Below are 14367 nucleotides of genomic sequence, written 5' to 3'. Positions count from 1 at the left end.
GTGAGGAGGAATGGAAGTTCCCCCAGAATGTCTGCTTTATATACATTATTTACACAAAGGGCCCCACGTGATTGGCTAAATCTGGCATTCTCCTGTAGGCCAATCAGGTTGCGGATTCACTTCCACCTGGAGTTGGATTGGGTGGCTCCTGCGGACCAATCAGACCGCTGCATTCTGGATCCTATTGTTCTAGGACCAATCAGACTGCTGCATTCTGAATCCTATTGTTCTAGGACTAATCAGACTGCTGCAATTTGGATCCTATTCAACTCAGTACATAACACCCAGCTTTCCTCCAAGGACATTAAGGTGGCATGGATGGATTTCCCCCCACCTGTAGATCCTTCCAGCAGCCGGCAGCTGCTGTTTCAATTTCCTCAAAGCCATCAAGGGTGATAGCATCACTCCTACGGGAAGAAACCACAGGGACGATGCAGACTGGTTTAACACCAGTGCAAGGTTCTCTAGCAACAGAGAATGGGCATCCTCTTCCTCCTCTCTTCTCAGTCAGGCTATCTCCATTCTGGCAACTATAGTTTCACTTCCAACCAGGGCTTGTCTTAAGCATATCCCATGTTGCAAAGATCCCTCCAGTGCCCTGCCCCTTTCCCAGAGTTGTCAACCTTTTTTAGGGCTGGAGGAGGCGGGCAGCGGCTGGAGGGTGGCTCCTCTGGAAGGGAAGAGGCAGAGGCTGGACGCCTCCCAGCTCAGCTGGTTGCTTCGTGCCACGGTGGCAACGGCAGGCAGCACACCGAGCGAGCAGGCTTGTGCCAAGTGAGCGAGGGCGAGGGCACCACTCTCACTGAGCACTGGCTCGTTTTCCCCCCTTTTAGCCTTCTGGCACCCCGCAGAATTCGGCACCTGCAGGCTAAAAGGGAAAAAACCGAGCCGACGCTCAGCAGGAGCAGCACATGCACCCTCACTCACTCAGAGCACTCGTTCGGTGTTCTCTGGACTCCCGCCTGGTGTCCTCCAGAACTTAGTGCCCTGGCACCCTGTGCCATTAGCCTCTATGGGTAAGACGGGCCTGCTTCCAGCACAGCAGCCTACCTACCTTAATTGCCTTTGCTCTGCTGATCAGCCCATCTTGTTGAGCACTTCCGATCAGCAGGTCCACCTCCGAAGGTCGAGAACGTTGCAGAGCTGCTGCGAGAGGCTCCTGGAGGTAGACCCCGTCAACGACTGGGCTCCAGTACTGGAATGGTCCACTTATAGCCAGGAGCTACGATATGAGCAGAGAGGCAGTCAGTGTTGGGCAGAGGGGGGGAGGAACAACATTAGAACACAGTTGCTGGATCAGGCCAGTGGCCCATCTAGTATAGCATTCTGCTCTCACAGTGGCCAATCCAACGCCCAAGGGAAGCCCACAAGCCACAACTGAGCGCAATAATTGTCTCCCCACTTGTGAATTCCAGGAACTAGCATTCTGTTGGCAGGTCTTCTTAGGTGAATCCTGCCCAATTTATTTTTAAATAAACTGCAGGTTGATTCATCAGAGCGACTTCTTAACGCAGGCATAGGCAAACTCCTATGGTTTTCCCAGCAGTGATGTATGGAAGTGAAAGCTGGACCATAAAGAAGGCTGATCGCCGAAGAATTGATGCTTTTGAATTATGGTGCTGGAGGAGACTCTTGAGAGTCCCATGGTCTGCAAGAAGATCAAACCTCTCCATTCTGAAGGAAATCAGCCCTGAGTGCTCACTGGAAGGACAGATCCTGAAGCTGAGGCTCCAAGACTTTGGCCACCTCGTGAGAAGAGAAGACTCTCTGGAAAAGACCCTGATGTTGGGGAAGATGGAGGGCACAAGGAGAAGGGGACGACAGAGGACAAGATGGCTGGATAGTGTTCTTGAAGTTACCAGCATGAGTTTGACCAAACTGTGGGAGGCAGTGGAAGACAGGAGTGCTTGGCATGCTCTGGTCCATGGGGTCACGAAGAGTCGGACACGACTAAACGACTAAACAACAACAGGCAAACTCCGGCCCTCCAGATGTTTTGAAACTACAGTTCCCATCATCCCCGATCACTGGTTCTATTAGCTAGGAATGATGGGAATTGTAGTTCCAAAACATCTGGAAGGCTGGAGTTTGCCTATGCCTGTCTTAACCCATCAATATTCCAGCCATGATAATGACAGAGGAATGGATTGATCTGTTAGCTTTGCTTGAGCACATTAATCAGCCCACCCGCAAATCTCTAATTCAGTTCTTCACATTTGCAGAGCAAACTGTGATTTTTAAAAAAATATTCCCATGAAAATTTGTCATTGTTTTGGTGTGAATTTGTCCTAATCAACACATCTTTGTAAGCAGTGTTAATCAATATACACTTCGGGGGGGGGGCAAACAATTCTCGCTAACATTCTGTATTTTCATTAATATGTGCATTTCAAGCACATTTTCCACTATTACGCATTTTTTTGCACATTGTTTTGTTGGAGAACCACATGGCAAAATTTGGCGAACAGCTGTGTTTCAGTTCACAAAGTGCTCTGAGAAGTGCAAATTGGTTAGTTTCTCCTTTAAATGTGATTTATATTGTTACCATTTCTTCCTTCCTGGCAAATATTGATTCCCCAGACTGAAGGGTAATATTTACCCACACAAAATGGAACACCAATCTCTGGTACTGTTATGGGGCAGATCTGACCTCCACAACCCACACATTTTCAGCTCTGCCAGCAAAACAAGAAAATAGGCACACCCTGGTTTGTGCATCATTGAGGACTTTGGCAGGCAACTGGCGGAGGCAGGATACAGTTTCTTCGCTGCTGGCTGAAGGGCATCCCAGTTCATGAGCCAAAATGGAAGCTTGTGCCCGTGCTTTCTCCTGACTGATGGTTGAAGCAGGAGAAAAAGCAGAACCTCCCTGAAAAGAGAAAACAGATGTCCAAGTCAAGGTGGTTGTGGATTAAGTTCTTCCCTGATGCATCTTAAATCCTGGAAAGCAAAGAATAATTATTTGAAGCAGTAGGGTGGATGAAGCCACTGATGATTGGGGACAAGGAGTGCTGGCCATTATCCAAAGGTCTCTCAGATCTGTGAGATAACCAGCCTCATATAACCAACATGCTCAAGTCTAATTAATGCATGTCGGGGTTAACACCATAGAGTAAACTGTCCTGAATGGATTAGCTAGTTTAATCCCCCCTCACCTTGGGAGGAAGGAAATCAGGGATATTGTTCCCCTTCAGTCTACCTGAGAAACTCAACATGTTGCTCCAAGCTCAGACGACATGGCTCCAACCAGCCTCCCTTGAGTTCCTGTACCAGTAATTGAGGAACTTTCACCACGGTAACTTAGCCAAGTTTTACTGCCTGTGTTTTCTGACTGCTGCATGGAAAAGCATATGAACCTGACCTTTGAAGAGTTTGTAAGTAAACCATGTTTAACCTACCAAACGTGCGGTCTTTTTCCTATGCTAAGGGAAGAGGGGAACTTTGTAAGGAACTTAGAAGGGCACGTTTCAAAGGCCTAACACCCTATATTTCCATACTTTACTTTGTGTTTTTAAAATCACTGCCAGGCTTCTGTCACCAAAAGTACTTGCCCCAAACTTGGATCTTGGCATGCAGGGAATTCTCCTTTATATACTGTACTTTCCCATGTATAAGATATGGGGTTTTTTTTACTTTAAAATAAGCTTAAAAATCTAGGGGCATCTTATACACGGATAGTGCATATGTCCATTTTCTAAATTTGGGCTCCCCAAAAGTAGGGGGCGTCTTATACATGGAGGCGTCTTATACACAGAAAAACACGGTACCTACCATATTTTTTTCCTTGCCACTAACACCTAGCCATGATGGGTATGCTCAGCCTACATAGCTGAAAACAGCAATGCTTCTTAATTCCCTGTAGCTCTGGGAGGGGAATAGGGGCCTCCTAGCAACTTTCAGCACCTTTCAGAATTCTTTGGAGAAGCCATGACTGTATATACTACAGTGGTGCCTCGCAAGACGAAAATAATTCGTTCCGCGAGTCTTTTCGTCTTGCGATGTTTTTCGTCTTGCGAAGCACGGTCCGTTGCAACTGCGCTTCTTCAAGCGGCTTTAAGAAAAAAGCACAAGGCGTTTTCGTCTTGCGAAGCAAGCCCATAGGGAAATCCGTCTAGCGAAGCAACGCAAAACCGAAAAACCCTTTCGTCTAGCGATTTTTTCGTCTTGCGAGGCATTCGTCTTGCGGGGCACCACTGTACTGTTTTATATGTATGGTGGAAATGTGGTCTAAGCGAAATCTACTTCCTTCTGCCTCCATCCCCCATCCGCTCAGGTCCTTATCACTAATGTTCAGCTGCATCCTTTCATCAGGAAATTGTCTTGGTGAAAGTATGAAGCCACATCTCACTGGGAATTGACAGGCCCCTTTATACTCGTTAACGGGGAGTCAAATATGAGCGTTTCCCTTGCGGAAGTAGTCTCAGATTAGGATATCTCTCAACTGCCCCTAGCAGCTGGTTCGCTTCCCTGCCTCCCTGGATAGCTGAATGACTTCTAAGACTGTGTTTCCAAAGTTCTGGTAGTTTGGGGCACATCCCCCCCCCCCGAAAAATGGATCTGGGAACTATCAACTTGGTGTGAGCATGACTCACAGCAGCTTACAACATTTTGAAATTAAAATTTTATAAAATAGCAATACAGTGGTACCTTGGATTAAGAACTTAATTCGTTCTGGAAGTCCGTTCTTAACCTGAAACTGTTCTTAACCTGAGGTAACACTTTAGCTAATGGGGCCTCCCGCTGCCACCGCACGATTTCTGTTCTCAGCCTGAAGCAAAGTTCTTAACCCAAGGTACTATTTCTGGGTTAGCAGCATCTGTAACCTGAAGCATCTGTAACCTGAAACATCTGTAACCCGAGGTACCACTGTATAAGACCCTATTAGGCTGGTAGGATTGTAGAATGCAACAGCTGATTGGCCTGCAGGAAAAGACCAATCAGGCTCCAGGAGGGAAACAGAATCAGCCAATCAGACGGGGCTCATTGTGTAAATAATGTATATAAAAGCCTGAGGTTTGGGGGTGCAATTCAATCACTGTTTTACAAGCTGCAATAAAGAGTATGAAATCATTACAGGACTCCGAGTATATTTCGGTTTCCAAATATAATCAGAAAGAGGCGCTGAGTCAATCCTGCACTCTCACCAGATGTGAAGGACTCCCAGGAGACCACTTACTTTTCTGCTGTCCAAGGATTTTGCCCTTCGACTGTCTGCTTTGTAGGGAAACTATTTTAGGAATCCCGAAAAGAAACAGGGAGCTATGTTGGAGCCTGACTCATCTAAAGACAATGGGTGTGATCCAAAGAACATCAGACACACCCAAGCTTTGACCTACACCTTATTTTACTGCACAGAGGCGGCGCTGTATTTTTTTGCAAAGCAATGTTTCCTAATACAGTGGTACCTCGGGTTAAGTACTTAATTCGTTCCAGAGGTCTGTTCTTAACCTGAAGCTGTTCTTATCCTGAAGCACCACTTTAGCTAATGGGGCCTCCCGCTGCCGCTGAGCCGCAGCTGCACGATTTCTGTTCTCATCCTGAAGCAAAGTTCTTAACCCAAGGTAATATTTCTGGGTTAGCGGAGTCTGTAACCTGAAGCGTCTGTAACCCGAGGTACCACTGTAGAACACAATTTTTTGTGCTCCTTTCTCTAGTATTTGTGTTTTCATGGGCATTTCCCTTAAATATATGCATTTTTGTGCACTATTTGGCTGGAGACCTACGGTGAGAATTTTGAAGGATGGCTATGTTTTGGTTCTTGCCTTGTTTTGAAGAAAAGTGTGAATTAGGTGTATTTGCCATTAAATGCAAACTGAACAGATTTTTCCCACCTGCACTGGACTACTGTAATGCCCTCTACATGGGGTTGCCCTTGAAGAAACATCTGATAAAAGGTTTGCCTTGGAGGTTATTTTGCTATAAACAAGCATTTGCTTGATCTGCCTAGCTGTAAGTTTGCAATACATTCAGCAGTTTTGAGTGCCTTGCTGGTTTCCGTATTACAGGCCACTTCCCACATGCGAATGATAACTTTTTTTATGTCCAGAAAAGTCTGTGTTCAGCTTTCAAATTTGCTTCAGGCTGCTGCAGTAGCAGCAGCTGAGTTCGCTTAATCCCTCAAAAATAAATAGATTTGTAGGCTTCTATTAAGGGGCTTAATATCCTTCTCTCATTCTTGATGGCGGCAATCTCGCTGGAGGGTTGCAAAAAGAAAAGAGCTGCAAAAACAAACATGCAAAGGGTGTGCTTTTAAAAGAAACATATACTAGCCTCGCTGCTAATCATGTTAGTTCTGCCCAGGACCAGAAGAACAGCCACGTGCAAATGGAAACTGCCTGAAGGGATGTTATCTCCACATAGACAAAGTCTCTCCCACCACAGAACTTTATCTGCTTTGCCTTGAGGTTCGTAACTGGAGGGGTCAAAGGATACTTCTTAATGGGCTGGACTCAGGCCTGGGTTGATGACCTGCTACCAGGGGTCAGCAAACTTTTTTTGCAGGGGGTCAGTCCACTGTCCCTCAGAACTTGTGGGGGGCCGGACTATATTTTGGGGAAAAAATATGAACGAATTCCTATGCCCCACAAATAACCCAGAGATGCATTTTAAATAAAAGCACACATTTTACTCATGTAAAAACACCAGGCAGACCCCACAAATAACCCAGAGATGCATTTTAAATAAAGGGACACATTCTACTCATGTAAAAACACGCTGATTCCGGACCGTCCACGGGCCAGATTTAGAAGGCGATTGGGCCGGATACAGCCCCCGGGGCCTTAGTTTGTCTACCCATGTGCTAACCCCTAGAATTGCTATATGCTCATTTGCTTTTTTCAAAATGCAGTACTCCTGCATTTCACAAGGCAGCTGAGAGATGATAACACTCAGCCAAATGGGCAAATGATCTGACTCAACAGAAGGGAGCATATATAGGTTCACACTTACTGGGTTCACAACTCACTCCACTCACGAGCCCTGTCTATCCCGTTGTTGGACAACAGTATCCATCGGCCATGACAGCTGCAGCCACCAGCTCGCTGGTTTGCATACAAACAGTTCCAGTTTCAATACCCAACATCTCCAAGAACAGCAGCCAATGTCCCCAGTAACAATTCCATTGTTGCAGCCCATCCATGAGTCTTAAGGTGAAGGGCAGGCAAATAATAAAGATGATAATAAACCCCACCAGTGTTAACTAGAGTGTCATGGACTGGCTGGATGCTGAGGAGAGGCACCAGCTGGGGAACCCCCGGGGAAGAAGTCTCAGAGCTCAGAGAGTGGTGGTGGGATGACGAAGGAGAAGAAGGAGCAGACTGAGGTTGTCAGGGAACTGACATCGGCGCTAGAGGCGGAGGGAAGGCTCTCAAATGATGCTGGAGAAGGGCCCAGCAGGGAGAGAGGCAGCTCCGCAGATGGGGAGGCAAATCAGCGCAACACCGGGGATATAGAGGGGCTGCTGGGGGAATCGGCGAGAGGGCTCCAGGACTCTTCACCGGACACCAGCGGGGAGAGCACGGGTCCTCCGCTACCCACGCCCACCCTGCGCAGAAGACTTCCGCGCAGAGAGAGTAGGAGGAGACTGGGTGTCAAATAACTTTTATGTTGGAAAAGATTTAAGAAACGCCCACTGACGGATTCTGCTAGCGACTGAGGCAGCCACGAATTGAAGGGCTGTCCAGACAGAAAGGTTTAACAAGGCAACATAACCAGGAGAGGCGGCAACTTACGCACGAGCAACCCCATACCCATTACAGAGGTGTCAGAAGCTGAAGAGATAACAGGGTTTAGTGAGCAGGAAGAGTCTGTAGCAGAGAGCAGTCCAGAATCAGAGGTAGAATCAGAGGAGGCTAGAGAGGGGTGGGGAGAGGCAGAGATAGATGAGGCAGGCTGCTGAAGAAGCCAGGGGCTCTCCCCCTCCTGAAGTGATCCACTCACCTCCCCTTGGTCTCCCAGAACCCGAAGAGGTATGAAGAGGGCGGAGCAAAGGCAAAACCTTTGACAGAGTCTCAGAGTGCTTGGGAAGGACCCATAGGAGGAAGAGGCAACTGTGGAAGGCAGGGCACTTCAGTCCTCACAACTGACTGATTGGGGCAAGATCTACCAAGAAGAGCTGCTGGGCTCGCTAGGCCTGAGCTGTTTTGTTTCTTTGAATAAAGAGTTCACTGATGCCGTGCGAGCTACTGGCTGAAATGTGTCCTTGAACTTTGGCAAATGCCTCTTGCTTGTCTGGATGGATGACAGAGATGGATGGGTTTGCGGTAGAAACAAGCCTACTGCGCAAAGGTAAAGTTTCCATTCCTTGCTCTGCCCATCTTTGCTGCTGCTCTAGCCCACAGCTGGTGCATGGACCTCATCTGACTGCCCAGAAGAATGTGAAAAAGGTTCCCCTGATACAGGGATTGTACTGTACGCATATATGTGTGTGTGTGTGTGTGTGTAAAGGGACCCCTGAACATTAGGTCCAATCGTGGCCGACTCTGGGGTTGCGGCGCTCATCTCACTTTATTGGCTGAGGGAGCCGGCGTATAGCTTCCAGGTCATGTGGCCAGTATGACTAAGCCGCTTCTGGCGAACAAGAGCAGCGCACGGAAATGCCGTTTACCTTCCTGCCGGAGTGGTACCTATTTATCTACTTGCACTTTGATGTGCTTTCGAACTGCTAGGTTGGCAGGAGCAGGGACCGAGCAACAGGAGCTCACCCCGTTGTGGAGATTCGAACCGCCAACCTTCTGATCGGCAAGTCCTAGGCTCTGTGGTTTAACCCACAGCGCCACCCGCATCATATATAGATATATAGATATATAGATATATAGACACACAATGCAAAGTACTTCAAACTAGCATGAACTTCGGCTGCATCATGCAGGCATCTCCGCAATGCCTCCCTGTTGTGGAGGAGGGCGAATGACCTACAGTGACTTTTGGAAACCTGCTCAATGTCTGAGTCAAACCAAGAGAAAACCCACGTAAATCTTGCTCTCGCATTTGGAAAGGAATCGAAAATAAAACCGCCAGTATCGTAATGCCATTGCACAAATCTGGGGTGTGACTGCGTTTGGAAGACTGCGTAGGGTTCTGGATGCCTCACCTCAAAAAGAATATTCTGGGGTTTCGAAATGTTCAGGAAAGGGCCACCAAAATGATCGAGGGGAGGAAACGTTGCAGCGTTTGGGGTTTTAATTTAGAGAAAAGGTGAGTTAGATGCGTCATGATAGAAGTTCATAAAATTATACGTTGCATGGAGTAAGAGGAGAGAGGAAAGTCCCCCCCCATCTCTCGCAGCACTAGAAGTCAAGGAAACCCAATGAAGCTGAATGTTGGAAGATTTGGGACATAGTTAAACTGTGGAACTCACTGCCACAGGAAACAGTGGTACTCACCAGCTTGGATGGCTTTAAAAGAAGATTAGACAAGTTCATGGGTGGCTACTAAGCCATGATGGCTATGCTTTGCCTCCACAGTCAAGACCATGGGTAGGCAACCTAAGGCCCGGGGGCCAGATGCGGCCCAAACGCCTTCTCAATCCGGTCCACGGACGGTCCGGGAATCAGTATGTTTTTACATGAGTAGAATGTGTCCTTTTATTTTAAATGCATCTCTGGGTTATTTGTGGGGCCTGCCTGGTGTTTTTACGTGAGTAGAATGTGTGCTTTTATTTAAAGAGTATCTCTGGGTTATTTGTGGGGCATAGGAATTCGTTTGTGTGTGTTTTTTTCCAAAATATAGTCCAGCCCCCCATAAGGTCTGAGGGACAGTGGACCGGCTCCCTGCTGTAAAGGTTTGCTGAGCCCTGGTCAAGAGGCAGTAATGATCCTGAATACCAGTTGTTGGAGACTACAGGAAGCGAGAGAGGGCTCTTGTGTTTGGGTCCTGTTCTGGGTTTCGCACAGGCATCTGGTTGGCCACTGTGGGAACAGACCATTGGCCTGATCCAGCCGGCATCCTCTTATGCAGGCATCCCCAAACTCGGCCCTCCAGATGTTTTGGGACTACAATTCCCATCATCCCTGGTCCTGTTAGCTAGGGATGATGGGAGTTGTAGTCCCAAAACATCTGGAGGGCTGAGTTTTGGGGATGCCTGCTCTTATGTTATCATGTTTCAAAATTACCGTAATTGCTCCAGTGGAGTGAAGCAATTCTGGAGCCTGCCCTCCTCCATGAAGTCTAACTTCAGCAGCAATGGACAGAAGCCCAGCATTTGCGAATTATGCAACTCTGCACACTGCGTTATGAATCAGGGCACTTCGGGAAAATGCTTGAATGCTGAAGTAGCTGCGTTAGTAGTGTGTTGCGTATGTAACACACTGTCCTTTCTGCTGCACTTCCGTGTACAGCTGTAGAATCATGTTTCTTCCTTCCCTTACTGCCTTATCATCAACAGCACAAGCTCTTACTGGGGGGAAAGGGGATTTTTCCTCCCTTGCTACATTCCAGAAGAGGTCACAGTAGGTCAGAACCAGAAGAATATCTGTAGCAGAATGAGATAAACCAAAGAAAGCCTCGATGGTATTTATGTACGTGACTAGGTAAAAAAAGGTAAATAGGTAAAGGACCCCTGGACGGTTAAGCCCAGTCAAAGGCAACTATGGGGTTGCAGTGCTCATCTCGCTTTCAGGCTGAGGGAGCCAGTGTTTGTCCACAGACAGCTTTCCGGGTCATGTGGCCAGCATGACTAAACTGCTTCTGGCGCAATGGAACACCATGACAGAAGCCAGAACGCATGAAAACATCTTTACCTTCCCGCTGCAGCGGTACCTATTTATCTACTTGCACTGGTGTGGTTTCGAACTGCTAGGTTGGCAGGAGCTGGGAAAAGCAACAGGAGCTCACCCCGTCGTGGGGATTCGAACTGCCGACCTTCCGATCGGCAAGCCCAAGAAGCTCAGTGGTTTAGACCACAGTGCCACCCACTCCCCTGCTGTATGTGACTACAGCGGCAAGGATTCTCTGTGCACAGAAATGGAAGGAAAAGATAACACCCTCAAAGGAAGAAAGGTTGGTGAAAATACTGGAATATGCAGAGATGTCAAAACTGACAGCATTGATAAAGAGACTCAAATTTAGAATCCTTTAAAGAGGACTGGAAACCCTTTCCAGTCTTTTTAAAAAGTTATTTCCCATATATGAAGACCACAGCAGGATATGAAATAGCAGAATATATTAAGAAACATGTTAAAGAGAATGAAGTTAGATAAGACAAAACCTTAAAACGCAGTTGCATGTAATTTGGGTTATAAGCCTCAATGTCACTAGTTTTGTTGAATTGGAATATAGCTGTTGAGTAACAAAATGTAACTTTTGATATGGAAAAAGAATAAAATATTATTTAAAAGAGAGAGAGAAAAGAACCTGAAGAATATCTATAGTAGAAAGAGATAAAACAGAGAGGGCTAAAGCGCCTTTCAGGTGCTTCCAAACTATAACTCCCAACATCCTTGAGTAGTGACAACGCTGGCTTGGGCTGATGGGAGTTTGATTCGATTTATTGTATGCCTTTGCCGCTTTTAATTCAAAGGAATCCCAAAGCGGCTCACAAACAACGAGTAACAATAACGTGATTGAACATTGCAGATACAGCATCGCTCATATAGGACAATTATCAAATTGTCAGTGCAATCTACAAGACAATTGCAATCTACAAGACACTGTTAGTGACCAGAAAACAAGCTAAGTAACACAATTACAGTGGAAGCCGTATGTTACATGATTAACAAATCAATGCACCGTTTATAAACTATAAAACAGCGTTAGCAGCATTAACAAGAGAGCAGCTGAAAGATAAACGAAGCAGTCTTCAGACTGTACACACCCCCATGACTCGTAATATCTTTCACTCTATTCAGCTCAATAAAAGGTGTGTGCCCACAGAACATGTGGGATCTACCGCGCTGTTCTCCAGTACCTCACCAATGCCCCCGTCTCTCAGCCTCTGCCACACTGTGGCCCAAGCCAACCGAGGGCTAGAATACCAGATTCTGCATGATTAAAAACATAATCATGAACCGCCATTTGACCAAGCAATATTTAGAACTGCATCATCCCATAAAACCACGAAAAGAAACAATTGCTTTGCAAGCACCACCTGACAAATTATAATCAGTCCAACACCACCAGATGCCTGGAAGTAGAGGAAGGTCTTAACTTGGTGCTGGGAAGATAGTAATAATGGTGGTGACAGGCGGCTTCCTTAGGCTAGTCACCGACTCTTGACTTCTCCTACCTCACAAGGTTGTTGTGAAGGAAACATTACCAGGAGTCTGTCAGAAGCCACCGGGCTAGAACAGAGAACCTCTGGATCTCCAAATGATCATTATACAAAAATTCACTTATACAAACACAAGGATTACACACCACAGATTCAGATATCCAAACAGCTGGACCTGTGTGTAGTACTGTAAACAAATAAGCAGCCTTAAACAAGCCTCACGTTCTGTGTCTTGATGTCCCATGGCAGCTGTTTCACCAGAAATTATGGTGGGAGGGAAGGGAAGAGATCAGACAAATAAGAGAGCATTTTTGCAAAGTTTCAGACAGTTTTCCAGGGGGTTTTTTGTGGTCATTTGGGGGTAAAAATTCTGTGCTCTGAAACACATTAGAAACTTCCCCATAGGAATCAATTCAAAAAGGTTGACTCATTATGTGAATGCTTGCCTAACAAACGATTTCCTGAAAACTCATTGTGTTTGTATCAAAAGGTCCCTGGGGTACGATACTACTGAATTCCAGCTTGCCTCCATTTGTGCCAGTAACCAATTGGTGTCCTCTGATTTTTGTAAGATCCAATAAAAAACGTTTCCAGGTCAGTCTTACTCTTTCCCTGAGCAATAATCTGCACTGACCGGTGTCTGTCTAGCTGCTAGACACAACTCTTATGTGAACAAGTCAGCAACGGGGGTCCCGTGGCCCTTCAGATGTTGGGGCCCACAACTCCTACCGCCCCTGATTCTTGGCCATGCTGGCTGGGACTTGTGGACTCAATTCAACATCTGGAGAGCCAGGGAGTTCCACATCCCAGTTCATCACATGTCCAGTTCCAGGTGCCACAATTTAAGAAGAATATGGACAAGCTGGAACATCTGCAGAGGAGGGTGACCAAGATGGTCAAGGGTCTGGAAACCAAGCCTGGAAAAGAGGAGATTGAGAGGAGATATCCATCTTCAAATATCTTTAGAGTTGTCATATGGAAGATGGAGCAAGCTTGTTTTCTCCTACTCTGGAGGGTAGGACCTGAACCAATGGATTCAAGTTGCAAGGAAAGAGGTTCTGACTAAACACCAGGAAGGACTTTATGATGGTAAGATGGTGGAAGGGACTCTTCCAAGGAGTTGTTGACTCTCCTTCCTTGGAGGTTTCAAAGCAGAAGCTGGATGACCACTTATCATAAATCGTATCATATCGTAAAACCTTTATTGGCATCACATACAGCTTCCAAAACAAATCAATACAGAATTACCACTTCCCCAGTGGCACAAAACATTTGCTAAAAGAAAGGAGGCAGAGCAGTCTATCATCACATCTCTTGGCCTCCAGGGAGATCAGACGTCTGCAGTGTACAGTGGTACCTCGGGTTAAGTACTTAATTCGTTCCAGAGGTCCGTACTTAACCTGAAACTGTTCTTAACCTGAACCACCACTTTAGCTAATGGGGCCTCCTGCTGCCGCCGCGCCGCTGAAGCACGATTTCTGTTCTCATCCTGAAGCAAAGTTCTTAACCTGAGGCACTATTTCTGGGTTAGCGGAGTCCGTAACCTGAAGCGTATGTAACCCGAGGTACCACTGTATTTCGACGACAAGAAACTAAATAGAGATATTTAGGCACTAACTTGGTGAGCTCCTGATCATTCCCCAGTAATAGAAAATGTATGACTCTAGTTTCCATTTAGGGAAATTTAGAAATTGCTGGCGGAGATCAGCATATAGTTTACAATTGAAAACCATATGTGTAAGGGTTTCCACCAGGTGATCTTCACATAGGCAAGTTCTTTCTCCTTCCACCTTGCCTGAGAACCTTCCACGTGTCATAAATGCTTTAGTTGAGATTCCTGCACTGCAGGGAGTTGTTTCCCAAACTTGGGTCTCCAGCTGTTGTTGGACTACAACTCCCATCACCCCAAGCTAGCAGGACCAGCGGTCAGAGATGATGGGATTTTTAGTCCAACAACTGGAGACCCAAGTTTGGGAAATTCCAGACTAGGGGATCCTCAGGGTTCCTTTCCAGCTCTACAATTCTATGATCCCTGACACCGAAGCTTGCTTTTCTGCATGCCCACAATGCCAGTTTTCTGGGCTGAGCACAGCTGAGTATCATGATGCAACATGCCATTCTGGGCTCTGGGGAGGAAGGAAGGCCTGCAGCAAGCTATA

At 46.6% G+C, this 14367-nt stretch overlaps 1 protein-coding gene across 1 annotated transcript in view; it reads right to left on the bottom strand.

Moving 5' to 3' along the window:
• Positions 1-14367, bottom strand: part of TG (thyroglobulin) — a 173349-nt gene that overhangs the window by 37380 nt on the left and 121602 nt on the right. Inside the window, exons 42-43 of the mRNA XM_082236144.1 lie at positions 2705-2869; positions 1055-1222 (exon numbers count right to left, since the gene is read on the bottom strand). Of these exons, the coding sequence (XP_082092270.1) occupies positions 1055-1222; positions 2705-2869 (333 nt within the window). The remainder of the gene's footprint in view (positions 1-1054; positions 1223-2704; positions 2870-14367) is intronic.

This window comes from Podarcis vaucheri (genome assembly GCF_965113315.1).
Source record: "Podarcis vaucheri genome assembly, chromosome: 8".
Taxonomy (NCBI): domain Eukaryota; kingdom Metazoa; phylum Chordata; class Lepidosauria; order Squamata; family Lacertidae; genus Podarcis; species Podarcis vaucheri.
This window is presented reverse-complemented; position numbering and strand designations above follow the sequence as displayed.